Here is a 27,508-nt window from a genome sequence, read left to right on the forward strand (position 1 = left end):
TCCCAAAGAAAAGAACCATCTCGCCAGTGCCACCTATTGAAAGTGGCTCCTTATGAGTCAGGATCCAACTTTCCAATAAACCTTGGGATTTGACAAGGGAATATAGCCACGCCAGATATCCATAGTCGTAGACAGCTGTTCCGGGGTGCTTGCCACTCATCAGTACGGAGTAGGATTCTGGCTGACTGAGTGCGATGCCTTGGAAGCTGCTTAGGCAGGGTGCCGAATCTCCTTAAATAGACCAGTCCTGTATGTAGACATAGTGGAAGTACTCCGTGGTATGGAGGCTTCCAATAAGTGGTGCTGGCAAGATGGTTCTCCTTCTTGGGAGATATTTGTTTTTCCATGGTGCATTGCCAATAAGTCTCCATACAGGACTGGTGTCTTTAAGGAGATTCAGCACTTTTCCAAAGCCACAGCAACTTGAGTGAGCCCCACTATGTATTTTTCTAATAGTTACCAGTCCCTCCTGCAAGACAGTAGAGGTGCATTTTTTTAAAATGCAGATTTATCTTCTGTTCAGAGAATTTACATCTCAGTAAGCCAAATAAACCCCGCTGGCACAGATACAAAATTCACACGTCCCGTACACAAGGGAATCTGTGCTTTGTCTAGTATTGGAATATTAGCTGTCAAACTCTAGACTTGTAACATACATCAAAACTCATGAAACTCCACCAGACATGCAGAATTTTTTGTGCACATCGGACTGTTAGGCAATACTCTATGTTACAGTAACATTACTCACCACGGCTACTGCATCGCTGCCGACAACTGCGTTGAAATCCAGCACAGTGTAATAAGCCACATTGGTTAAAATGTATATGATGGTGACGACCGGCATGGAAATTCCAATGGCCAATGGCAAGTTCCTAAAACACATATATGGAATCACTGAAAGCAGTTACTGCATGACGGACCAATATTGATGAGCGAATCGATCCATACAAATCAAATTCCCTCCTTTACCTCTCTCTACTTTATTCTGCTGTTAGTATGGGCAGCATAAAGTTGATGACAGGTCCCTTTAAGCCCCATCTTCTTCTCTTAGCCCCACCATTCAGTCAGTCTCCAGCCAAGGATATAGCAAATCAGCAGGTATGTGCTGCGAGCTTTCCCATCATTTATATCAAATGCAGATCTTATACACATCATAGCCTTAAAGGGAATCTGTGATTAACTTTATGCTGCCCGCAATGAGCATGGTAGTGAGAGGCACAGTGTTTTAGTAAGCCAGCCCCCCAACAGATAATGTTAAATGGTTTCCGAGAACCTGCAGTATATGTGCCGAAGAGGAGTCACAACTGGAAGAAGAGTCACGAGCCGCCTGAGAAGAGTCATGGATGCTCATGAGCTCCTGCTCTTCCCATGTTCTGGCAGTTTTCTCCCCAGGAATAACTGTGAATTAAAGGCGTTTTCAGTACTTAGATATTAATGAACTACCCTCAGGATCAGTCATCATTATCATGATGACTGATCAGCAATCAGCCACAAACCACAGAAACTATACCTTGGTGTGAGCCAGAAGCCCAAAGTTTCCATCTACTGTGTAGTGGCCGAGCCGGGTTACTGCAGCTCAGCTCCTACTCAACCGAAATGGAGCTAAGCTGCAGTATGCCGTCACTGGAGAGAACACAGTGGATGACGGAGACCGTCCACACTATGTTTTCGGGCGCTGGCGGCTGCCCTAAACAGGTGATCGGTGTGTGTGCAGAGCGATGGCCTATCCTGAGGATAGGTCATCAGTATCTAAAGTATCAGAAAACCCCTTTAAGTTTAAACATAGCCTACAGAGTGCTGAAATCAGTGCGTCTGCCACTACTTTATGCTGCCATCGGGCAAGATAAAGCTAATGACATGTTGCCTTTAAACTGATGTAAGCCTTCAGACCAGCAACAATACATAGTCTATAATGAGTCAGTCAACAACCTTCTCTGGGGCGGTCACAAGACGCCAAGTCACAGCATGTCCAGCTAGCTGCAGACCTTACAGATAAGAAAATTCACATGGTGTCCATATCTGATATAGCTGCAGATTCTGGTTACCTCTCTGGGTTCTTAATTTCTTCTGTCACATAATTAAGAGTGTCCCAGCCGGAATAAGAGAAGAGGGCAGAATACAGAGCTAAAGAGATGTCCCCGGCGTCCCATGATGAACCAACAAAGGAGTCCTCAAAGTGCTGTGTGTAACCTGGGGAGAAGATTTCAATGTCAGTTCAACTAGGATGTCTCATCTGAGACATTGGTGGCATAGTGCTAGGATAGGCACAGCTCACATATGTCACGAATGTCTCCTGAACAGGAACCCCGAAGCGAGCAGAGAGCAGCCACGCATGTGCGGCCATCCTCCATTAATTTCTATGGGACTGCCGAAAATAGCGGCTCTGCCATCTCCGTCAGTCCCATAGAAGTGAACTGAGTGGTAGCCGCGCTTGCACAGTACACTCTTCATTCAATTCTATTGGACTTCAGAAAAGTGCACTCGCCCAGCTATTGTTGGAACTCCTACAGAAATTAATGGAATGCACGCCACACATGCACGGTGTGCTCTCCTTCACTTTCGGGGGCCCATGCTGGAGATAGATGTCCCAACATCTTTTATGAGTATTTGTACTGTCCTGGTGTCTTTTAAAGGGGTTGGCCCATCTCACACTTTGGTGGCATATCGCTAGGACACGTACCTCTCTCTAGAAGGGGCCCCAAAGGGAACGAAGGCACACTGCCAGACATCCTCCATTCTATGGGAGTACCAAAAATAGTGGTGCACTGGCTCGTCTATTCCCATAGATTTAGCTACGCCTGCGAGGTCCGCTTTCCAGTCACTTCTGTTCCAAAAATATCAGAGCTCGCTTGCCCGGCTTTTTCGGAACTCCCACAGAAGTGAATGGAAAGCACACTGCACTTTGGGGCAGCGTTGGAATGAGGTCCCTTGGGCCCACCAGAGGACTTAATGGTCCTGTTCTATTATTTTCAGAGCTTGGGCCCACCAGAGGATCCTCTGATGGGCCAGTCTGACCCTGCTTTGGGGGCCCCATTCTCGAGATGGGGCTGCTTTGGGGCTAGCCACTGCATGCAAAATCTTACAAGTGATTATTGTCTCAAACTATTACATATGACAAGAACACAGAAAACAAAAAACTTACCTTGGCATAATTTAACAATGCCCGTTACAATGATAGCAATTAACGCAATGACTTTGGCATAGGTGAAGAGATCTTGAACCCGTGTCCCCCATTTCACATACGCACAGTTTATAAAGGTGATTATACCTGGAGATCACAGTAGAGGCAATTAGAATGAGCAACGTGGCATTGACAGTATGTACTGATCAGAGACAAACATCATGCCTGAAGGACAGAAAGGGTCGATCCAGCACGGTAACACACGGGAGTCTGGGAATGTGTGTATGCCTGGGGTATTTATAGCTTTAAGCACCCTATTATATTACTAAATGACATTCCTAGATGCATGCAGACTCGTCATTCAGGCTTCACCTACAAAACAAGTGTGTGTATGTATATATTATATATCATAATGATAAAGCCCTGTTCACATTAGCATGAAATACACAATATTTAACTCATCCATGGATTATTCCATTGTCATTTATACAATTTAAGGACTGCAAGCAATCAGAGGCTTCAGAAATACAATCCCCGAAGGCTTCTGTTGGATCCACGTCACTTCTACCCGGTAATATAAGAGCATGCGGCATCGTAATGACATGGCAGACGTCACATTTATAGTTTTGAGATTGTTCTGTCCAGAAATGGGAAGGGATCCCAGCAGAGCAAAAAAGGAAAATCATCCCTCTGTCCACCCCTCGTCTGCTCTAATACGCTTTTCTGGCAATCAATACGCAGCTAGAAGTGGAGGACAAACAAGACGTGTGAATACAGCCTAAGGTTTTCTTCACGCTTGCTATGCTACGGTGCCCGTCTGGGTTTTCAGTATTTCTGATGGCAATGAATGCTACGCGCCCTGCAGCGCTATTCTCGCTGTCAATACGGATACATCACGGCGGCCATGGCTCGCTTATAAACATGACACTAGTGATCAGATGCGGTCCTCCTAGACGAGGTAGAAGCCAGGCATGGCCTGCTAAAGCACATGATTGGCTGCAGCAGTTATATGTCCACGTCAAGAAGGAGAAGTGGAGTTAGGTGGGGAACCATCGGTAAGTTGTGTAGGACATAAGGGGGTTCTGTCATCAGCTGTGTCACATTAAAGCCGTCTCTCCTGAGACATGTGCGCTTGACAGTTGAACATAATGGTATTGGTCCTAATGTAGGAGAATGAACAAATCTCATGTAGACTTTGCAGATTGTTTCCGTGCGGAAACTGACCTGCATTGCCGATTTCCAAATCTGCACCATGACAATAACATTTCCGATTTCACACTTTTCAAATGAAGAGTAAGATCTGCGGTAAAACCGCATCAAATCTGCATAAAAATCCACAATCAGACGTTGCGGACTTCGGTGCAAAAACTAGCAAAAATCTGCACGTAAATTAGTGCGATCACCAGAACTTGTGTGCAAGTGCCCTTATTATACATAGGGTCACCAGCACAGTGCAAAAAAAAAAAAAAAAAAAAAAAAAACACTGCTGCTTCAAAAAACTGCTGCTTCTCACACGATCTTAAAAGGGCTTGTCTCACTTCAGCAAGTGGCATTTATCATGTAGAGGAAGTTAATACAAGGCACTTACTAATGTATTGTGATTGTCAATATTGCCTTTTTTGCTGCTCGATTCATTTTTCCATCACATTATACACTGCTCATTTGCTTGGTTACGACCATCATCAGTGGTGGTCGTGCTTGCACACTATAGGAAAAAGCACTAGTCTTTGTGAGCTCCTATGGTCCCGGCCACCAGAGAGGTTGGCGCTTTTTCCTATAGTGTGCAAGCATGACCACCGCTGATGGATTGCAGGTGGACGTAACCCCTGGAAAAGAGCAGCGTATAATGTGATGGGAAAAATGAATCAAAACAGCAAAGGAGGCAACATGGACAATCACAATACATTAGTAAGTGCCTTGTATTAACTTTCTCTACATGATCAATGTTATTTGCTGGAGTGAGAGAAACCCTTTAATGATTCCCTGTGGGCAGAACAATCGCACTAAGGCTACTTTCACACTTGCGTTCGGGGTTCCGCTTGTGATTTCCGTTTGAAGGCTCTCACAAGCGGCCCCGAACGGATCCGTACAGCCCCAATGTATTCTGAGTGGATAAGGATCCGCTCAGAATGCATCAGTATGGCTCAGTTTCGCCTCCGTTCCGCTCAGCAGGCAGACACCTGAACACTGCTTGCAGCGTTTTCGTGTCCGCCTGGCCGTGCAGAGCCAAACTGATCTGTCCAGACTTACAATGTAAGTCAATGGGGACGGATTTGTTTGAAGTTGACACAATATGGTGCAATTTCAAACACTTTCAATGCAAAGCCAGGACGGATCCGTCTGACTAACAATTAGACTTAAATTTTTTTTCTGAAATATAATGCAGATGGATCCGTTCTGAACGGATACCATCGTTTGCATTATAGGAGCGGATCCGTCTGTGCAGACACCAGACAGATCCGCTCCGAACACAAGTGTGAAAGTAGCCTAATTCAGACATGGCTGAAATTCTAGCAATTAAGACAATTCTTAAATGGAGAAACAGAGGTCACTCGGATGTCATAACAAGGGTTCAATCAGACGAGCAATGGTCATGTCTGGGGGCTGTCTGAGTGTAAACAACAGACATTTTAGACAATGGGTCAATTCACATGCCGGATTATCACAGTATGCACTATTTTTGGTCCTATCACACTAGACTTGCCCATACAAGATAATAGGTCAGTGAAAATAAAATGGGCAGAAAAAACGGAATGCAATCAGACAAAACTCATCAGAAATAGCCCTAATGTCAGGATCCTTAGAGAAAACACCATGTAACGTTACAATTAACGTGCAGAATAATAAAACTGCATGGACTGAAGAAGGTTCAAGTATGTGGTCAATTTCAGCAAGGATTAAAACTATAGGTCATCCTTTAACATCTTGTCCATTACAATGGGCGATTATCCAGATTACTATACATATCTGTAATTTATAGTCTATAATATACATACAAACACAAGCAGCAGCAATGAGACGAGATGCGACGTAGGGAGGTTCACAGGAAGGGAACATGGGTTGTACCAGGTAGTCTGCAAAAGTGATCGCAATCACCGCTTGGCTGGTGGGTTCAATAATCAGCAGTGACGTCCAGAGTCTGATGAAGGCAACAAAACCCCCGAAAGCCTCAAGGATGTATGCATAGCTGCCTCCTGATTTAGGAATGGTGGTACCGAGTTCTGCATAGCACAGGGCCCCGATCACTGAGAAGATACCACCTAGTGTCCACAGGACTAGAGAGAGCCCATAAGAGGCTGAGTAAATAAGAACTCCCTTGGGAGACACAAAGATCCCTGAGCCGATCATGTTGCCCACAATAAGGCAGACTCCATTTAAAAGGGAGATCTCTTTCTTGAGTTGCATGACGTCCTTTGGACTCTCGGACTTATCAGGAGCATCTCCATTGCTGGATGAAGTAAGTGGCACAGCCTGGCTCTCCTTCTCTTCCATGATGAAGCTGTAGAGTGATGTGGTCCTGCCAAATCAAAAGAAGAAGCTGAATTAGGCGAGTCAGAGATGTAGGTTCAATGGGTTCACTTCCTTCCTGGGGATTAATCCAGTACAAATCAAAGAAATTACTATAATAATAATAAAACCAGTAATAGACCCCCCCCCCATTGCGAGTGCTTCGGCTGTCTAGGAACCAGTTTGAGTATTTTGCTGTAATTCTAGATTAGTTTGGATTAGACAAACAGCAGTCTCCTTAATTGAGCTAAACTAAGAAACTTTCAAGAAGCCGTTTTATTATTTATTTTTTTCATGACCAGAAATAATTGGCTTTCATAGACAAATAGAAAGCATCAGAAAAGTTCAGCCCCAGTAGGGTTACTCATTCCAAAGTTCTGTCTGGCATTGCTGAAGGACATACAGTCTACATCCTCAGAGCTTGCAGGGCAGCATCCAAGAACTAATCTACACCTCCACCGATACAGAGAACAAGGGGTCTCCGACACAATTCTCTGCAGACAGGTCTTTGAAAATGCGCAGTCACTGTCCAAAAGAGTGGAATGAAGAAAGAAAACTATCCAGATTATATAAATATATCTTTTCATGGGACAACACTGAAGATATGACACAATGTAAAGTAGTCAGTGTTCATCTTGTATAACAGTTTCAATTTGGTGTACCCTCAAAATAACTCAACACAGCCATTAATGTCTAAACCACTGGCGACAAAAGAAAGTACACCCCTAGGTGAAAATGGCCAAATTGTGCCCAAAGTGCCAATATTTTGTGTGGCCACCATTATTTTCCAGCACTGGGCATGGAGTTCACTAGAGCTTCACAGGCTTCCACTGGAATCCTCTTCTACTCCTCCATGACATCACGGAACTGGTGGATGTTAGACACCTTGCGCTCCTCCACCTTCCGTTTGAGGATGCCCCACAGATGCATAGGTCTGGAGACATGCTTGGTCAGTCCAGCACCTTTACCCTCAGTTTTTTTTTTTAGCAAGGCGGTGGTCGTCTTGGAGGTGTGTTTGGGGTCATTATCATGTTGGAATACTGCCCTGTGGTCCAGTTTCCAAAGGGAGGGAATCATGCTCTGCTTTAGTATGTCACAGGACATACTGGCATTCATGGTTCCCTCAATGAACTGTAGCTCCCCACAGCCGGCAGCACTCATGCAGCCCCAAACCATGACACTCCCACCACCATGCTTGACTGTAGGCAAGACACACTTGTTTTTGTACTCCTCACCTGGTTGCCACCACACACACTTGACACCATCTGAACCAAATAAGTTTATCTTGGTCTCATCAGACCACAGGACATGGTTCTGGTAATCCATGTACTTAGGCTGCTTGTCTTCAGCAAACTGTTTACGGGTTTTCTTGTGCATCATCTTTAGAAGAGGCTTCCTTCTGGGACAAAAGCATTGCAGACCAAGTTGATGCAGTGTGTGGTGTATGGTCTGACAGGCTGACCCCCCCCCCCCCCTTTAACCTCTACAGCAGAGATGCCCAACCTGCGGCCCTTCAGCTGTTCTAAAACTGCAACTCCCACTATGCCCTGCTGTAGGCTGACAGCAGTATGCTCTCTGGGCATGTCGGGAGTTCTAATTTTGCAACAGCTGGAGGGCCACAGGTTGAGCATCCCTGCTCTAAGGTAATGCTGGCAGCACTCATATGTCTATTTTGAAACCTCTGAATATGAAGCTGAGCACGTGAACTCAACTTCTTTGGTCAACCATGGTGAGACCTGTTCTGAGTTGAACCTGCCTTGATAAACCACTGTATGGTCTTGGCCACCGTGCTGCAGTTCAGTTTCAGGGTGTTGGCAATCTTCGTATAGCCTAGGCCAGGGCTGGCGAACATGCGGCTCTCCAGCTGTTGTAAAACTACAATTCCCACCAGGCCCTGCTGTAGGTTGATAGCTGTACGCAGTCTGGGCATGCTGGGAGTTGTAGTTTTGCAACAGCTGGAGAGCCGCTGGTTGGCCATCTTTATATAGAGCAACTATTCTTTTTTTTCAGATCCTCAGAGAGTTCTTTGCCACGAGGTGCCATGTTGAACTTCCAGTGATCATTAAGAGTGAGTGTGAGAACGATAACACCAAATTTAACACACCTGCTCCTCATTCAGGCCTGAGACCTTGTAACACTAACGGAGGGAAAATGGCCAATTAGGTACAATTTGGTCATTTTCACTTAGGGGTGTACGCAATTTTGTTGCCATGGGTTTAGACATTTATGGTTGTGTGTTGAGTTATTTTGAGGGCACACCAAATTTATACAAGCTGTACACTGACTACTTTAGATTATATCAAAGTGTCAGATCTTCAGTGTTGTCCCATAAAAAGATGTAATAAAATATTTACAAAAATGTGAGGGGTGTAGTCACTTTTCTGAGATACTGTATATATATATTTATATAACATACACACATACAGTGAGAAAGGCACTGATCATTACTGTGCTGGGGACACTACTACTGGGCAACAGTGGAAAGCATTTTTATTGTGCTGGACATAAAGGGGGCATTATCACTGTGGGGGGCACTATATTACTGTTAAAGCTGTGGCAAGATGGTAAGTAGATCTAGAGACTGGGGAAGGTGTTGTAAAAGCAAGAATCCCAATATGTCTGGCATCAAAATCTGCTATGAGCTATGGAGGGAGAAGTCATCAGGGCAGCCTGGGATAGGAAGAGAAGAAAAGGGAAAGTGAACAACTCACTGGATTTATCTGTATTTTATTCACATATGTCTGCAGAGCTTCTGTATAAAAATTGTATTTTTCATTCATTAATAGTGCAGTGGTATTATTAAGTCATTATGTATTATGTGGTCATGCTGTGGAGGTACTATTTAACTTTTGTAAAAGTGGTATATCCCTTTAACTATACAACTGTATTATTTAGAGGCTGTAAACACTCCATAGCAGCCACTTCCTCTACTCCCAGAGTTCGTACAGCCTGCCCTGTCTATCCTAGTACTGGAAAAGTACACTTGCTGATTACTAGTTTTGTTTTCAAGTGTTCTCTGGCGGTACAGCTGGAGAGTCAAGTCAGAGACTTCCTGGCCGTGTGTGACGTCTAATCTTTCCAGGTAAAATACCGTATGCTATCAGTTGCAGTATTTTTCCATGTCTCCATTAGAGAAGGACTGCATAGCTTAGGCTACTTTCACACTGACATTTTGGTTTCCGTTTGTGAGATCCGTTCAGGGCTCTCACAGGTGGCCCAAAACAGATCAGTTTTGCCCTAATGCATTCTGGATGGAAAAGGATCTGTTCAGAATGCATCAGTTTGCCTCCCTTCCGCCTCTATTCCGCGGTTTTGGTGCCCGCCTGACGATGCAGAGGCAAACGGATCCGTTCTGACACACAATGTACGTTTTCACTGACACAATGCAAAATGGATTCTCCCCCCCCCATTGACTTTCAATGGTGTTCAAGACGGATCCGTTTTGGCAATGTTAAAGATAATGCAAACGGATCCGTTCTGAATGGATGCATGTGGTTGTATTATCGGTGTGGATCTGTCTGTGCAGATCCAAGACGGATCCGCACCAAACGCGAGTGTGAAAGTCGCCTTATTTGTAAAATGCAACCATCCTGGATTTCTAAGCTGCTAAAACACAATATAGTATTTTTTATAATTCTAGCGTGGTCACAACTCAATTAAATTTGCTTTCAAAACCAAGATCCCGTATCGGGGAAAGTCCTAACGTGTTGATTTAGCCGCAAAAATAAACATTTTATGGTTCACTGCTCAATGTCATGAGGGCAACTGGGCAATAAAACGTTAGAACTACGACAAACATAAACCAAGAAAAGGTAATGCTAAACAGATGGCATGCCGAAATAAAGGAACAGAACTGGACGAAGTCCTGTGGGAAACAGACTACAAAAAAGTTTACCATCTGCTTGATAAACTATATAGAGGTTTTGGTTTATTCTTTCCTAACCACCTGGCCTTAGGAGATGTTTCCTCAGATCAAATACAGTCATTTATCAACCAATGAATGCTGGTATTAACAATGCTTTGACTTGTATGGAGGCAGAACATGCAGTATCATGAGTACCTGCAGGGAAACAAGCCAAGATGCCTGAGTTATTGGCCCCATGTGAAGAAGTCGTCCAGGACTGTCCAGCGTGTGATGTCCAGGACTCTCCAGCGTGTGATGTCTCCTGTGTGACCCTCTTCTCTCAACCACCTCTTTGAGAACCAATGATTTTTCATTATTTCCCCAAAAACCAGAGAGAAGTACAGCAACAATCCCACTAAATTCCCATCTTATAAAGTGATGGTACATGGATAGAGGATCCCGTCGCTTCATGATTTATGGGGAACCAACCTCTAGGATGTCCACCAGTCCTGAGGATAAAGGGGCTGCAGCGCTGGTGTAGGACACACCGTTTAGCACTACAATATGCCATCACTTTATAAAGAAGGGAACACCCACCTTCATAGACATCAATGCAAATTAACCCAAAAAGCTGGACGTAGGAAATGAAAAGAAAGTTGAAAAGAAAATGGCTTCTACAATAACGATCCTTAACAAACCACAAAATCCACAATAGACTACCTCAAAAGGCGCAAGCTGAAGGCTTTACCATGGCCCTCACAGTCCCCTGATCTGAACATCATTGAAAATCTGTGGATAAACCTCAAAAGAGCAGAGCATGCAAGACAACCCAGGAATGCAAAGAAGAAGGGATGAAGATCCCTCAAACAAGAATTGAAAGACTCTTGGCTGGCTACAAGAAGTGCTTACAAGCTGGGATACTTGCCATAGGGGGTGCTACTAGGTACTCACCATGCAGGGTGCCCAAAGTTTAGCTTCGGGCCCTTTCCCTTTTTTTTATTTTGAAAATGTAAAAGATTAAAATATAAAATAGTTTTTTCTTAAAATAAAAAAAGGGAATGTGTTATCGTTAACTTTATGCCTTTTGTTGATCATTTCATCTTCAATTTGCTAAAAGAGGTTTTCTGAGATTTTTATACCAATGAACTATCCTCCGGACAGGTCATCAATATCTGAGCGCCGCAGCCTTCTTTCTGCTTTTCCTAGGCACCGTGACAACATATTCACATGTCACATGTCCTAGGAGCAGCTCAGCCACAGTCAAGTGAATGGGGCTGAGCGCGATACCAAGCATAGCGCTATCTAATGTACGGCGCTGTGCTTGGTAAGCTGCGAAAAGTCTGCGGCGCTCACAGCCGCACCACTGTCTTCTCAAAAAGCTGATTGGAGGGGGTCCCAGGTGTCGGACCCCCACCAATCAGATACTGAAGACCTATCCAGAGGAAAACCCTTTTAAAAGGGACACTGACAGGCCCAATAACCATAATTAGCTGTACATATCCATGCACAGGTCTTCTAATGTGCATTAAAAACATATAAGTATCCCCCCCCCCCCCCCCGTCCACATTATGAATACAGTTAACTCACATTTTATAACCTGAACTAATCGCTGTTCTTTCTGACCAAGGGGCGGGGTTTCAGCTCCACTTGCGCCCAGCCACCATCAGCCCAACCGCCGTTTTGAAGCACCGCCCAGCTCATCAATATTCACTTAGCTGGGCGGCTTCTGCTGTCCCCGACCTTCCGAGATCCGGCACATGCCCAATAGAAAGCTATGGCCGTCGGACTCGCTTTCAGCTTCTGCGCATGCGCCCAGCACCCATAGCTTTCTATTGGGCATGCGCCGGATCTCGGTGCATTGAGGGAAAATGCGCGTTTTGCACGCGTTTTGAACACGCATGAGAAAAATCGGCATGTTTAGTACCCAGACCTGAACCCGGACTTCTTCACAGACGTTCGGGTTTGGGATCGGTGTTGTGTAGATTCTATTCTAATAATAACATTATTAATACAGAATGCATAGTACAATGTCCATTGATTGGTTAAAAATAATAAACAAATTCAACTCATCCCATCCACTTGATCTCGTAGCGGATCTCTTCTTCCTTCTACTTTCTTCAGGACCTGGCTAAAGGACCTTTGATGACATCACTGCGCTCATCACATGGTCCATCACTATGGAAGTGGCAAGTTAAATTTGTTTATTATTTTTAACCCCTCAATGGACATTTTTCTAAGCATTCTGCATTGAGAATGCTATTATTTTCCCTTATAATCATGTTATAAGGGAAAATAATAAAGATCGGGTCCCCATCCCGATAGTCTTCTAGCAACCATGCGTGAAAAATCGCACCGCATCCACACTTGCTTGCGATTTTCATGCAGCCCTATTCATATAGGGCCCTATTCATATAGAATTTGCTGCGATTTTCACACAACGCACAAGTGAAGCGTGAAAATCACTGCTCATGTACACAGCCCCATTAAAGTGAATGTGTCCGGAATCAGTAAGGGTGCAATGCGTTCACCTCACGCATTGCACCCGCGCAGAAAACTCGCCCGTGTGAAAGGGGCCCAATTCCGACACTTCGGCAGGACCCTATAATACAGGGATGTTGAGTGGGATCTTTCACTGCAGCGTTTGCAGATGGTTTGCCGAAGTCTCTTCTGCGTATCTCTGCCCTGCTGGAACGATACGGAATTCTCGCCCGTGTGAATGGACCCTAACTGTTCACAGTAACACCAATTTTGACAAGGGCTGCCCAAACTTTTGCATGCCACTGTATATAGTACTGTGCAAACGTTTTAGGAAGGTCTGGAAAAATGCCACAAAGTAGGAATGCTTTCAGAATGGAAGATCAATTAACAAAATGTAAAGGGAACGAATAAAAGAGAAATGAAAATCAAAGTCAGTATTTGGTGTGACCACCTTTGTCTTCAAAACAGAATCAGTTCTTCTAGGTACACCTGCACACAGTCGGGGATTTTGTAGGATTATGGTCAGGTGTATGATTAACCAATTATACCAAACAGGTGATAATTATCTTCATTTTCATGTCGGTTGAAAATCTGTCAATAACTGAAACAAGCAGCTGTGTAGGAGCTTTAACCCCTTCCAGACAGCCAGTGGTCACCTTCCTGACACGGCCTTTTTTTTGTTAATCTGGTTATATGGTCTAAGGCAGGCATGTCCAAAGTGCGGCCCTCCAGCTGTTGCAAAACTACAACTCCCAGCATGCCCAAATAGCTGTAAGCTTTACCAACAGTGCATGGCCGGTACTATGATAGAAATTCCTATTCTTGTCTGTGGCTGCGAACAAGAATAGGACATGCTCTATCTTTTTTGCGGGGCCGCGGAACTAAAGTGCGGATGCGGACAGTACACGGTGTGCTCTCCGCATCTTTTGCGGCCCCCATTAAAATAAATGGGTCCACACCCGTTCTGCAAAATTCATGCAGACGTGTGAATGGACCCTAACAGAAGGGGATGTAAATTTAGTGGTGGGATTAAAAAAAATTAAAAGATAATAAATAAATAAATAAATAAAAACTCCACCATAATCTGCACATGGTGGTGTTTTTTCCCCACTGAAGTCAATGGAAAGCTATTGGCGAATTTCACAGTGAAAAACAGACGTTTATGACGACAGAATCCACAATGGATTTAAATCACGTGAACCCTAAAGAGTTGTATTACAACAAAGAAATAAGCCAGATGACGGCTCAGTCCTAACCCTGCAGTCATTAGTAGAAGCTAAAGGAGAAGCCCAGCGATACCCGCCAGCCCTCCAGGCACATAGGCATATGGATGCTATAACCACGCTTAGAGGAGGAGCTTCACATTGACAAATAAGACTACTTTCACAATTGCGTTGTTTTTTCCGGTATTGAGATCCGGCAGAGGATTTCAATACCGGAAAAATAATGTTTCAGTTTTATCCCCATGCATTCTGAATGGAAAGAGATCCGTTCAGGATGCATCAGGATGGCTTCCGTTCCAGCAGCATTCCGCTACAAGCCGCGGTTTTGTGTCCGGTCATAAAAACGGACCAGTCATTAAAAATATAAGTCAATGGTGACGGATCCATTTTTTTTTAGAAGCCTAAGGCCTCTTTCACATGAGCGTGAAGGATTAGGTTCGAATGCGTTCAGTGACACTCGCACCGTTTTTCACTGAAGTCCCATTCACTTCTATGGGGCCAGGGCTGCATGAAAAACACAGCATATAGAACATGCTGCGTTTTTCGCGCAACGCAGAACAGATGCGTGAAAAAAAAAAAAACACTCATGTACACAGACCCATTGAAATGAATGGGTCAGGATTCAGTGCGGGTGCAATATATTCACATCACTCATTGCACCTGCGCGGAAAAACTCGCTCGTGTGAAAGGGGCCTAAGGCTGGATCCAGCCGGGTTCAGCAAAAACGCTTCCGTAACTGATAATACAACCGTCTGCATCTGTTATCTCTAAAATAGCCATGATGGATCAGTCATAAAACTATTGTAAGTCAATAGGGGACAGATCCGTTTGTATTATCTTTAACATTGCCAAGATGGATCAGTCATGAACGCCACTGAAAGTCAATGGGGGACGGATCCGTTTTCTATTGTGTCAGATTGTGTCCTAGGACGGAAAGCAAACCGGTATGAGAACGGAACGCATTTTGGAGCACTCCGTTATGTTCAGTTAAGTTTTGTCCCCATTGACAATGAATGGGGACAAAACTGAAGCGTTTTTTTTTCTGGTATTGAGACCCTATGATGGATCTCAATACAGGAAAATATTAAATGAAAGTAGCCCAAAGGACTTTCAATGTATTTAGTGACGGATCCGTTTTAATTTCACACAACCACATCCTAACGGAACGAATGCATCCTGATGTGTAAAATCAAAACGGATCCGTTTAATTCCGGTATTGAGATCCTTAGCGCAATTGTGACCGTAGCCTAAGGGACAAGGACACGATCTCGTAACCATACTAAGGTACAAATATTAAAGATACACGACGTGTTGGTTGGGTCCATTACGGCCATCGACTGGGCACTAGTACAGAAAGAGCGGAGATCAGGGGCCCAGGAAACTGAGATCGGAGGCGCTGTTTGAGGAGGACTGTTCAAGGGACCTACTAAAAAGGAATGACAGAGTGGAATGCCCATAGAGAATAATGGACCAGAATGGAATGCCCATAGAGAATAATGGAAATGTAATATTTGAATTAGAGACTAAACCATTTGACATATCTGATAATTATTTATCAGGCTTCCTCTCCAAGTTCAGTGGGATTATTTAATGGTCAGATTAAGTGGAATTATCACCTTTTTCTGCAGAATGACGAGGGTGAATGACACAAAGGAATGCCCATAGAGTATAATGGGAAGTAAACTATGAGCTCATTTGCAGGTAAATCTGTGTTATGTAGGACATTAACCTTTACCACAAGCGTTTCCCTGGGTAGATTAGCACATTGTAAAATGAAAATTACCTTGGATTATAACAGTTTTCTATAGAATGCAAAGGTGATGGAATGCCCATAGACTATAATAGGAAGTAAAACGTGACTTGGTGCCTGAACCATTCAACATATCAAATAAATCTGTAGCAGGTTTACTCTTCAAATTCAGTGGGATTATTTAAAATTTAGATTAAGTGGGATTATCATGTTAATGTCCTACATAACACAGATTTACCTGCAAATGAGCTCATAGTTTACGGGCATTCCTTTGTGTCATTCACTCTCGTCATTCTGCAGAAAAAGGTGATAATTCCACTTAATCTGAACATTAAATAATCCCACTGAACTTGGAGAGTAAGCCTGCTAAATAATTATTAGATATGTCAAATGGTTTTGTCTCTAATTCAAATATTACATTTCCATTATTCTCTATGGGCATTCCACTCTGTCATTCCTTTTAGTAGGCCCCCTGTTCAATAAGGTCCCGAATGTTGTTTCTTCACCTGGTGACACTTTAGAAGTGACCCTCCCCTTTCACTGAGGGCCCCACAGACACCCACTAAGTACAGGGCAGTGGTGGCGCTGGGGCTCGTACACACTGCTCCATGTGGTTCTATTTCAGCAGGATGGCTGCAGAGTGGTGGCGCTGGGGCTCGTACACACTGCTCCATGTGGTTCTATTTCAGCAGGCTGGCTGCAGAGTGGTGGCGCTGGGGCTCGTACACACTGCTCCATGTGGTTCTATTTCAGCAGGGTGGCTGCAGAGTGGTGGAGCTGGGGCTCGTACACACTGCTCCATGTGGTTCTATTTCAGCAGGCTGGCTGCAGGATTTTGCAATCGGTGCACGGGGTAAACAATTCCTGAGGAGCCGTCCATCACCTCCCCTCCCCCCCAGCATTGTTCTAGCAGCAGCTGCTTCCTGCAGATAACCCCCCATTCACACTTCTCCAGTAATACACTGCGGCCGCAAGCTTTGGGGCTATGAGGTGCACGCAGTGATGCGGCGGTAGAGTGTCAGCTCTGGGAACCAGTGTCATTACACTCACCGTCACATTACAGGCTCGACGCTGCCTGTAAACCGCAGCTGACCGCCGGGGTCGTCCGTGTGTGGACAGTGTCCTTCTCCCTCACGCCCGGCTTCCCCAGACGCTCTCTCCTCTGCTCTATTCTCCTGCTTGTCTCCTTGGCTGGGAGAAGCCCCGCCCCCCGGCGTCACGTGGGACCCAAATTGATGAAACCCAGGGACTGGTCGCATACATCTTATACATGTGTGTGTGACGTGTGTGCTGTATGTATATATATATATATATATATATATATACACACACACACACACACACACACACACAAATACATACATCCTATACATGTGTACATATATATTATATACACACATATACATACATACATCCTATACATGTGTGTGTATATATATATATATATATATATATATATATATATATACATACATACATATGTGGGTGTGTCCTCTGTGTCCCTGGATGTAATAAACCGCACAGGGCACAGAGCCGCTGCCATTGTTGTCACCATAAACATGGACACAGGATTCCAGCACGTGGCTTTTTTTTTTTTTTGCTTTTTGCTTTTTGCTTTTTTCCCTCTCACGTGCCTTGTGTTTTTAGATGGTAAAGTATGTGTCCCCCCTGTAATCTCACCACTTCCTCTGTACACATACTTCCTCTGACCCTCTTCTGTCTTACCTGTCCGTATTGACCCTTTACTACCTGCCCTCTATGTCCTTGAGGGACAGCACCAGTTTTTATATAATAAAGCATACCCCCCCCCCCCCCCCACTGTAATGTCACTTCCGTTGTAGAGCAATAGGGGGGGGACTAAAACCACTTTTTTGACCCTCCTGTCAAATAAATTGGGTCTTTAAAGGGTCCTTCTGGTGATTTCAGGTAATCCCTTAGCCACAGGATAGAAGATAAGTATTAGATCGTCAGGGGTCCAACCACTAATCACGAGAAGAGGTAACCCATACCCCGCAGGGCCCCCCGAAATAGGCAGCGCAGCAGATATGTGCGCTGCAGCTCTGCTCCTCTCTATGGGGCTGTTAGGTGAATCGAACACTTGGCTATTAAAGGGGTTATCCTAGATCTATAATGCCCCCCGCCACATATGCCCGGGCCCGATACTTACCTTTCTTCCCGGGACCCGTGTCACTTCTGATGCCAACACAGCCGCCGCTGCTTCTCCCAGTTGCGCAGATCAAAACATCTGGCGTCGGAGGGGTATAGCCATTAGCAGGCCGCAACCTGCGATGCTAGGGAGGCTCGTTTCCGTCACGGGTCGCGATTGGCTGCCCCCCCTCGCCAGATGAGGTCTTAGATAACCACTTTAAGCCTCTTGTTATGGCGGCACTCCATGGCCATCACCATCCTGTTATCCAGGGCAGGGATAGGCGCCACATCATGCACCCAGCTGCTACAGTCCAGCAGCTGGGTCCCGCTGGTCTTCCACCACCCTCCAGTAGCGAGCGCGGTCACCACAATTCTGTGTCCCCCGCTGAAGGGCGCAGCCGACACCTAGCTGCCAGGCCTTTTCTTTGCTACGGATTCCTGTTCAGTGCCTAGAGAAGTCTTTGGTCCTGATATCAGTCACTGGGAAGGCTCTCTCGGAGGCCATACAGTACATCACCGTTCCGCCTGTGTCTACCTGTCCTTATCTGGGACTGGCCTGGCTCCGTCTGCACTGTCTTGTCTTAGAATGGGACTCAGGGCAGATACTGCACTGGGGTTCTGCCTGTCAGTCCAGACAGTTCAGTCTGACCGGACGCCACCTGTTCCTCGAAATCGGCAAGGGCTGCCTTCCATCTATGCCAACTACATCAACATCTTTGACAAAAAGGCAGCTGAGACCCTCCTCACCGTCCCTATGACTGCCCTTTTAACCTGATTTCCTGTACAACTCATACTTGTGGTAAAGTTTACCCACTGTCCACGACTGAAACCCAAGCCATGTTTGAGTTCACAAAGAAAAACCTGGAAAGAGGTTTCATCGGAAAAACCTCTTCACTGACTGGAGACGGTTTCTTTTTTGTTAAGGCAAAGAACGGGTCACTCCGGCCGTGCATTGATTAACACAGGCTAAATAAAATAACTTTAAAAAATAAAAACCCTGAACTCTTCGACAGGCCTAGTGGTGCCAGGATCTTCTGTAAACTTGATATGCCTACAACTTGATCCGAATCCGAGAGGGGGATGAGTGGAAAACCAGTTTCGATATCCAAGACGGTCATTACAAATATTAGGTTATTCCATTTGGTCTCAGCAAGGCTTCATTAATAACATCTTCTGAGAACTCATCTACACCTGTGTAGTTGTATACATGGACAACATCTTTCTCTTCTCTCCAGACTTGATCTCCCATCATAAACATGTCCACACCATACTTCTTCTCCTTGGCTATATAATGTCTGACCAAGGCATACAGATGGATACCAAGAAGTTGTCTCCTGGTCTTGACTGGCCTCGTACCACCGTCCTACATGCCATTCATGTTTTCTGGGCTTTGCAAACTACTACAGGCAATTTATTCATCATTATTCCACCTTGACTGCACCTATTTCCTCCATTACCTAGAACGGCATGAATGCCCTGGAGTGGACCTGAAGCAGAGACAGCCTTCCAATACCTTAAATCAAGCCTTTTCATCTGCCTCGATCCATTGCTGCCCAGATATCTCCAAACAGTACTTTTTGGAGGTGGACATATTCTCCATAGGGGCAAGAGCTGCACTGACGTAAAAGGATACCTCAAGCAGAATGGACACCTGTGGGTCTCTCTTAAGGCCTTTTCAGCAGCAGAGAGTGAGTGTTGTCACTTGGAGGGTTCCTGTTATCATTTTCACAGACCATAAAAACCTGACCTACCTACAGTCTGCATATCTCAACCCTCACCAGGCTCACTGGTCTTTATTTTTGCCCATTTCAACTTTTCTTTACATTTTTGGTTTATAGAGAAAAATACCAAAGCAGTATTGAGGAGTCCCAACATATCATAGACCCTGTCTGCATCATACCTGTAGCCCCTGTTCTGATGAAGGAGATCTCACCTCGGAGAACATTCGTACTTGTAGCCAAGAGGAAGCAGGTCCTATTTTGAGGACATTGCCCCAAGCTCACTAGTTATCCTGGTCTGCATGCCAACCTGTTCCCAGAATAAAATTCTAAGACAAAAACCGACTGGTCGTCTCCCATTGCCTGTGTACAAAATTCTATGCCAACATATCACCATGGAGTTCATCACAGACTAGTCTATTTCACCGAAGTTCATGGTAATTTGTGTTGTGGCTGACTGATGGCCACTTTGTGCTTCTGCCAGGCATTCCCTCATCCAATCAACAGGCTAAATTGTTTGTAGAGCATATTTTTTGTCTATATGGATTGCCTGTTCACATTGTGTCTGACCTGGGGATACAGCTGACCTCAAAATGGGTGACGTTAGGGAGGCTCGCCCCCATTGCGGCCTGCTATTGGCTACCAACAACCCCCCACCCCCCATTGCTGGATGTTTTGATCTGCACAACAGGGAGATGCAGCGGCAGCCGTGCAGGGAGCAGGATCGACGCAGGTGCTGGGGAGCGGGGTAAGTTTAACCTATATGAGGTGCCCAGGCATTAGGGGGGGTCATTATAGGGGTTGGATAACCTCTTTAAATCTAGGCAAATGCAGGTCTTGATAAATAACCTGCATTATGTTTACCCACTAGCATTTTGTCATGGCATTTTACCCCTATAGAGAAGAGCTACAGTATGCTAGGTTGTAAAAGAAAGCCCCAAAAGACAAAAAAAAAAAAAAACAGCAAGAGCAAAAAAACGCTTGTGTGTCCCATAGACTTTAACCTTAACATCTGGCGATGGGATCTTTAATTTTTACTGCAAAACAAAAAAAAAATGCTGAAAACTTAACTGTGCAGAAAAACTACACTAAAAACTATGAATGAAAGCACCCTTAATGTACCCCTATCTCAAGTCTTGGGTCCAGTAAGTACAGGATGGGACATCAGTGCGAAAGTAGCCTGAAATGGACCATGCAAAGTTATATATACTTCCCACGTCCACCTCTGGGCTCCTGCAGACGGCTTCTTCAAGTAAGAACAAAAAACAAATGCTCCGAACAAAGTGGATGGCAGATGAGAGATGGCGATGTCATTGATCAATCACGGGGAAGGAATATGGGTCCCAAAAAATATGGGAGTATTATTTTATACATAAGAAAAAGAACCAAAAATGGTCCAAGGGGAGAAAAAACAATTAACCAAGCGTCTGACCACTGATCAACCGCTTAGCAGTCACTGATGACACACACAAAGAATGCGAAAAGCACATGGGTGATGATCACGGGCATGTAGGTTGCTGGGAGGTGATACAATATGGCGCTATTGCACACAACTGTTCTGCACCGTCACTACAATAGCAATGAGGTGGGAATGGCGGGATCTCACATGTAAGATGGTGCCAGAAGAGGTATGAATGGTCTGTCACAATATACAAATGTATCATAGCAATCAACGATGAGGGAATGCTATGATTAGTTCCTTGACAATGTGTAGTGATTGGCTGCTGTCCAGGTCAGCAGACATTCACCACTTTACACTGCTCTGGGTGCGGAAAACCCAAAGAAAATAAGGAAAGGTCAGTCATTTGGTCACCAACCATCTATGATGATTGCTGGTGAGAGATCGTGGGATCAGTCCATGAGTGTTGAGCAGTGATGGGCAGCTGTCGAGATTTGTGAATGGCCGGGCCTAGAATCTGTCTAAAAAGTGGCACAATTAGGCATGACTAGGGATTCTACAATTTTTTCTGATCTGCACAAAGAGCAGGAGGGGCTTAGTGGGAATAGGAGGGGCTTTTGAAAAATGGGGCTTGGCATAAAATGCTAAATTTATGCCGTATTTCAGGCATAAAATTCAGTCAACCAACAGCTGGTATAGAGTTAGACGATAGCGTCCATCCCAGCGCCACATTTGTCATCCAGCCGGAGCCCCTGTGATAAATCTGGAGCAGGTCTAGACAGCCTGTCTAAGCTTCCGCCATCTATAGGATCTGTTGACACAATAACTGTGACACTTCGGTGTGGGAGGGAAACCCACACCGAACGTAGAAGGGAAAGGGGTGAGGGGAACAGGCCTGGTAACTAGGGAAAGGAGCAGGCCACCTCCTAGAGAAACCCTTAATCAAAGTCCTGACTGACTGCAACTATGAGCTGACTCCAGAGGTAGGTGAGGTCATACACAGGAACCTAAAGTCCTAACTCTCCCTGTAGTACCCTGGTACTAATGTCAGGACAAGAAACAACCTATTCCTCCAAACGGTAGGACGAATAGGAGTCTCCCTCAGGCCTAAACACAAATGGCAGGGAAAAGAACAACACAAGAAAACCCCAACAATAAACAACAGGGGAAGGAGACACCTAACTTCAAATGGCTATGGAAGCACAGGAACTCTGCCGAGATCCAAAAACCCGCAATCCACAACAAGACTGAAGTTTTAAACCGCCCAGCATGGTGGGAGAAGCCATAATAAATAGGAAAGGTTAAATGACCACATAAGCAACACCTGAGGCAAGGGGTGTGGACATTACCATAAACAGGGAACCTGTCAGATCAAACCATGTGTTGCCAGTCTTACTGATCTCCTGGCACCGGTCACGGGAACGTCCATGACCATAACATTTTAAAATTATGCCTCAATACTAAGGTAGTTCACTTTAAAGCCCCCACCCCCATAACGTAATACTGCTTCTTTGGGCAGAAGAGGGTTAAGTATGGATGAGCACACGGAAAACAAAAAGTGATCTAAAAAATAAGTCAGTCATTTTCTGATGACTCATTGCCTTTAAGCACCAGATTATTTTAGACTTTACAGAGCGAGCAATTTATATTCAGGCAAATACAGGAGAAGACAGATAAATGTGAAGAATAATGTAAAACTGCAGAAGGCAAGATAGATGTGTAATTCGGTGATCTCATTCCAGTTAGGTCATATTTTTCATACTACCACTCCCAGCATGCCCGGACAGCCTTTGGCTGTCCGGGCATGCTGGGAGTTGTAGTTTTGCAACAGCTGGAGGCACACTGGTTGGGAAACACTGCTCTAAGGAGTGACCCAACCAGTGGTTACAATAAAAAGGTCATAGAACTCTTACAACAGCTAAAAAAGCGACCAAGTTATTGGGGCCATGTACCATCACCTCTACCGTAGGGAGATCCCTGAGTGTATGTATTCAATTCCTAAGATACCCAAGGAAGGGACCTCTCTCAAGCCTATTTTCCACAGCTTCAACTCTGTGACCTACAACATAAATACTAGCATCCTAGCCCCTCTGGTTGGAAATACAGAGCACCACATCCAGAACTCCAGGGACTTTACATCTAAAGTCCATGGCTTGATACTGCGTACAGAAGAAACAATAGTGTCCTATCATGTCACACCCCTCTTCACATGCATGTCACAGTGACAGTGAGGGTAAAGTTAATACAAGACAGCACATATAAAAATATTAACCCAGATAAAGTGTGTTCCTTGCTGAACTTTGCCTGACAAACAACTGTTTTAAGTATAAGTTCTACAGACAGAAACATGCCTGTGCCATAGGTTCACCAGTTTCATTCATTGCAGCTAAGGCTACTTTCACACTTGCGTTCGGAGCGGATCCATCTGGTGTCTGCACAGACAGATCCGCTCCTATAATGCAGACGATGGGATCCATTCAGAACAGATCCGTCTGCATTATATTTCAGAAAAAAAATCTAAGTCTGAAAGTTGCTCAGACGGATCCTTCCCGACTTTACATTGAAAGTCAATGGGGGACAGATCCGTTTGAAAATTTAGCCATATTGTGTCAACTTCAAACGGATCCGTCCCCATTGACTTAGATTGTAAGTCTGGACAGATCCGTTTGCCTCCGCACGGTCAGGCGGACATCCAAACGCTGCAAGCAGCGTTCAGGTGTCCGCCTGCTGAGCGGAGCGGAGGACAAACGGTGCCAGACTGATGCATTCTGAGCGGATCTGCATCCACTCAGAATGCATTAGGGTAGTACGAATGCATTCGGGGCCGCTTGTGAGAGCCTTCAAACGGAACTCACAAGTCCCGAACGCAAGTGTGAAAGTAGCCTAACCTGTACATGGAGGAGGGGGAATGTAAAGCCCCAAACACCTTCATAGTAATTACACCCAGTCACTGGTCAGATATGTGGATGACATATGTGGTACAAGAAGTAAACATGTCCACTGAACACATCAGGTTTACATGGGAAGATGTGCGGAACAACGCGCTGGCTTTCTTGGACTGCATGGTAAGGGTCCATTCACACGTCCGCAAATGGGTCCGCATCCGTTCCGCAATATCGGGAACGGGTGCGGGCCCATTCATTCTCAATGGGGCAGAACGGGATGGGGAGAGCATTTCAGGAGCGCGGCCCGAACTACCGGGACGCGGCTCCGCAAAAAATAGAAACATGTCCTATTCTTGTCCGCAAAATAGGCAGTTCTCTGGGGGGTGACGGCTGGGTGTATTGCAGATCCGCAATACACCACGGACGTGTGAATGGACCCTAACAGTCAGAGAGGAAGGAAGGCTGGAAACTGGAGTCTACAGGAAACCTACACATACAGTCCAGCACCTGCTATAATGACTGCCTCCATCCTGTGGTTCACAAACTGGAGGTCCTCAGAACTGTACACTACCGGGCTGAAAAGACCCCAACCAGTGTACAGGCTAAGACATGGGAATTCAAACACCTCATAGAACCTGCGGGTATTCAGACTAGACTTTTGTTAAAACTGAGAAAAGAAGAAGAAAGGATGTCAAGATTGCCAGTGAAGGTGCGAAGTAGGGCAGACGAAAGAACTTGATTCTTCCATACATAGCTGATAGTGATGAGCGAAGTTCTTAAAAACTGATTTGGCTGCTTTGCCGAATTTTACAAAGAAATTCACTTTGACTAATTACTTTGTCACGAAGCGCATTTCCTTGTAAGTAGCGGGGGAACATCACTGATCGTGGCCTCTGACATTAATATTAAGGCCTTTCAGGGATCAATAATTAAAAAAATAAAATAAATCATACTTACCTTATCCATTTAAGCGAAAAGAGGCCGCAGCGGCCATCTTGCTTGAAGATCCAGCACGAAACCTTGTGCAGTGCATGGTGACATCATACATCACCGCATATGAGATTTCACGTGGGATCTTCGAGCAAGATGACCGCGGTGGCCTCTTTGTGCTCACATCCACACATTCATTCCCAATCTGAGTTTTGCCCGCCGATAGCTTCTTCTAGGGTTTTGCCTCTTCATCAAAGATCTCCTTATCAAGTCGATTTTTGGAGTTGAAGTGATTGAATAATGAAACTCTACCAATTTGAAGGAATTTTCTCCTTGGCAAAGTAAGAATCTTTGTGGATTCTAACTGAGCTCACTATTCACTTTAGAAAAAAGACGACTGAGGGGAGATCTAATTACTATGTATAAATATATCAGGGGTCAGTACAGAGATCTTTCCCATCATCTATTCATTCCCAGGACTGTGACTGTGACGAGGGGACATCCTCTGCGTCTGGAGGAAAGAAGGTTTGTACACAAACATAGAAGAGGATTCTTTACGGTAAGAGCAGTGAGACTATGGAACTCTCTGCCTGAGGAGGTGGTGATGGTGAGTACAATAAAGGAATTCAAGAGGGGCCTGGATGTATTTCTGGAGCGTAATAATATTACAGGTTATAGCTACTAGAGAGGGGTCGTTGATCCAGGGAGTTATTCTGATTGCCTGATTGGAGTCGGGAAGGAATTTTTTTCCCCTAAAGTGAGGAAAATTGGCTTCTACCTCACTTTTTTTTTTTTTGCCTTCCTCTGGATCAACAGGCCGAACTGGATGGACAGATGTCTTTTTTCAGCCTTATAAACTAGGTATAAAGGGAATAAAAAAGTTGTCCAAAAAGTTAAGCAATATGCCAGTTGGGTTCCCTATCTATCCCCCTGAGCATAAAGATAGTATCAGAGTTAACTTTATGACACTGTAAGAGAGTGGTAATGTTTTTTTTTTGTTTAGTGTCAGGTCAATTAACTGAATCTTCACTTGACTACTTTGTGGGTCTCCCAATTTGTGAGCTAAAGGGTATTTTCCAGCATTTACAGTCCCTTTACATGGACCTATGTTTCAGGCAATTATTGGGAACTAACCTAAAGTTCCCGATAATTGCATGTCAGTGTAGTAATCATTTCCTCTGTATTGGGATTAGCGCTCACTTGTCCTCAGTTAGAGTCATTGTTGGATGATCTGCTGCTTACTAACGATGACTTTTAAGATTAGCTGAAAGACACACTCCCCGATGAACAAGCATTTGTTCATTTATTGGGTAATCGCTGGCACCTGTACAGGGGCCAATTATCTGGAATGAGAATTTCTAAAAATACTCATCCTCCATAATTGGCCCGATTATTGGTCTGTGTAAAAGGATCTCAATATTCACTATGAATTCTGTAATGAATCTATTTCCGGGTGTTTGAGGACAAGCGATAGCAGTAGCCATCTCTCGTCCTCATATAGTGGAGATAATTGCTGCATGTAAATCCAGCACTTTACCTCCACTGAACGAGCAGTCAGTTGTCAGAAAGGAAAGGTTCCTTCCCGATAACTGGCTCCAGGTCGGAGCGTGTTAATCAGTCTTTGTTAGACTCTTCAAATACTACAGTAAGTGTGACCAATGTTTTGCAAGAGAAATAGGTAATATGATACTGCTGTAGAAATAATTGGCAAGTAATCATAAAAGGGTGAGCAACGTGTAACGAAGTTACGCAACGCTAAATTTCAACAAACAGTGAAACAGAAAAATAAATCCCATTGTTACATGTCCTGCAAAGCATTTCTTGCAGGGTTATTATACTTTTTTTTACATCCACTACCATTACTCTTCATACATTGTACTCCACATTGTGCACCATCTACCTGGCATTACATATGAGATAACATTTGGCCAGACACTCAGATATAACCTATTGGCCCATGGGTGGTAGATTGTTGTCAGATACCACCAAAATTGTCTGGTTCTGCCCAAAAATATTTCATGTGTATGGCCAGCTTAAAGCTCCTCTACTAAAGCTCCCTTGTCTTAGTATACGGTATGTGCAGAAATTAGATACTGTAGCTAAGCCATTGTCATAAGTTACAGCTGTGGTCTAATGGACCTGAGCTAAAAGGAAACTGTAACAATCAGTGGGTGTGGAACCAATGTGTCGATCAACCAGTTTGACTTTGGGCTCAACCTAAGAGCATTATCCTGGCAGCTCCATAGTATTCACCTTTTAACCCCTATACAGGGATCTGGACTTCACTGCAGGGAAGGCAGTGGCCGCTACCTAGTGGAGTAATCCCGGTGTGATTGACAGCTAACCCAAGGGGATCAGAGACACCAGTGCGAGGCACCAAGGGATCAGGCAAACCTGTAGTCAGTAACAAACTGAATTTGGGCAGGCAGAGTTTGTTCAAATCTATGAAACAAGTCTGAAGGTCAGGGCAGGAAGCTCAGAGTCAGTATGGTAATAGGCATGGGT

At 44.7% G+C, this 27,508-nt stretch overlaps 1 protein-coding gene across 1 annotated transcript in view; it reads right to left on the reverse strand.

The window, feature by feature from the left end:
* SLC7A6 (solute carrier family 7 member 6) overlaps positions 1 to 17,111 on the reverse strand; it is a 35,411-nt gene extending 18,300 nt beyond the window's left edge. Inside the window, exons 1-5 of the mRNA XM_044270647.1 lie at positions 16,974 to 17,111; positions 6,118 to 6,638; positions 3,143 to 3,268; positions 2,046 to 2,190; positions 749 to 872 (exon numbers count right to left, since the gene is read on the reverse strand). Of these exons, the coding sequence (XP_044126582.1) occupies positions 749 to 872; positions 2,046 to 2,190; positions 3,143 to 3,268; positions 6,118 to 6,613 (891 nt within the window). The 5' untranslated portion in view covers positions 6,614 to 6,638; positions 16,974 to 17,111. The remainder of the gene's footprint in view (positions 1 to 748; positions 873 to 2,045; positions 2,191 to 3,142; positions 3,269 to 6,117; positions 6,639 to 16,973) is intronic.
* Positions 17,112 to 27,508: the final 10,397 nt, after the last annotated feature.

This window comes from Bufo gargarizans, chromosome 10, assembly GCF_014858855.1.
Source record: "Bufo gargarizans isolate SCDJY-AF-19 chromosome 10, ASM1485885v1, whole genome shotgun sequence".
Classification (NCBI taxonomy): Eukaryota; Metazoa; Chordata; class Amphibia; order Anura; family Bufonidae; genus Bufo; species Bufo gargarizans.